The 1,444-nt window shown below is 59.8% G+C and overlaps 1 protein-coding gene across 1 annotated transcript in view; it reads left to right on the top strand.

The window, feature by feature from the left end:
* Nucleotides 1-130: 130 nt before the first annotated feature.
* Nucleotides 131-1,444, top strand: part of EMX2 (empty spiracles homeobox 2) — a 5,358-nt gene continuing 4,044 nt past the window's right edge. Inside the window, exons 1-2 of the mRNA XM_014550562.1 lie at nucleotides 131-229; nucleotides 661-763. Of these exons, the coding sequence (XP_014406048.1) occupies nucleotides 131-229; nucleotides 661-763 (202 nt within the window). The remainder of the gene's footprint in view (nucleotides 230-660; nucleotides 764-1,444) is intronic.

Raw genomic sequence — 1,444 nt, 5'->3', positions numbered from 1 at the left:
GCTCCCAAAGCTGCGGCCCGGTTTGGGACTGGACTGCGAACGCTGGTGGTTCCGAGTCCTCTCGGGTCAAGGCAGGCAGCCCAGGAGCCCCGGACCCCGCGGGGTGCCCAGGCTCCGCGTCTTCTCGGCGATGCCCTCGCAACCTTGGCTCCAAGGGGCGAGGACTGGACGCCTTCTACTGCGCTCTACCCTGTTCGCCGCCCGCTCCGCGTCCCTTCCGCCCAGACCCGTGACTTCTCGGTCTCTGACTTTCTTGGGGCGGCGAGGGGACCCGCGCGCCCGGGGCAGAATCAAGGGGTTTGTTTTTTTCCCGCGCGCCCAGGGCAAAATCAAGGGATTTGTGTGTGTGTGTGTTTTCCTGCTTTTTGGAGGCCCCGCAGGGGCGGGAACCCGCGCGGATTGAAACCGCCGAGGCTCGGCCCTTTCAATCCGGGCTCCGAGCGGCCGCATCGGGAGGCTGGTTCCGTCTGGGTTTTGTTTGTTTATTTATTTACTTCTTTTTCTTTTAAGAGAAATGAGCCGAGTCTCGCCAGGGCTGGAGAAAATTCTGTTTGGGTGTTTTCCTTTCTTGCTATTTCTGTTTGTTTGTTTTTTTTCTCTGGGTGGGAGTGGAAGAAACAAAGTTAAAACTCCGGGAAAAGAGGCGAGGAATTAGTGTAGCGCTGGGAGCCGGGAAAAGACCGACCCCCCGCGGCCGCAGATCGATACCCAGCGGCTGGTCCATTCATTAACCCTTCGCGTTCCTGCCGGAGTTCAGAACCGGGTACACGCCACCCCGCCCCTCATTTAAAAAAACAGAACAAAAACAACCGTTCCCCTTCCTCCCTTGACTAGATCGGCCTCCATTCCAGCCTGAACTGTGGGTTAGTTTTTCTTCGTTTGGGCTTTTAGTGAATCTATTTCCCACCCGAATGAGAAAACCCCAAACTCTTTGGCTTTGCTCGCAAAGTTTAGGGCTCCCTCTCTGTAGCCTCTGCCAGCCACGCTCCTGGCCCTCGCACCAGGCCCAGAGCAGCCGGGATCCTCCGGGGTCGTGGATGGTCCCCTCGGCCCCCTCTGCTCACTAGCTCCGGGGTTTCGATCCCTTCGTCCGGGTCCTCCCCGTTCTCTGGAGCCGGGAACGGGAGAGCCGGGTCTTCGGGAGGCAGGAGCGGAGCGCACCCGCCGGGGACATTTCGCCGGGCCTCTGCACTTTTCCAGAGGGGAAAAACTTAAACATAGAATTTAAAAATAAGTCCCCGAGAAAACTCTGAATATTGGTCCGCTGCCTCGCCGCCCTGGGTCAGAGCTCCCCGAGAGCTTAGAAAGAGGAGAAAGCCGCCGGTTTTTTTGGGTCGTGGGCGCCCACTCCCGGGTCTGTCCCTGGTGTCCCCTCCTCTGCCCCGGGAGCCGGGCTCGGAGGTGGCGAGGCCCGCGCGCCAAGGCGGCTGGTGAGTCCGCGGAG

This window comes from Myotis brandtii, unplaced genomic scaffold (assembly GCF_000412655.1).
Source record: "Myotis brandtii unplaced genomic scaffold, ASM41265v1 scaffold604, whole genome shotgun sequence".
NCBI classification, from domain to species: domain Eukaryota; kingdom Metazoa; phylum Chordata; class Mammalia; order Chiroptera; family Vespertilionidae; genus Myotis; species Myotis brandtii.
This window is presented reverse-complemented; position numbering and strand designations above follow the sequence as displayed.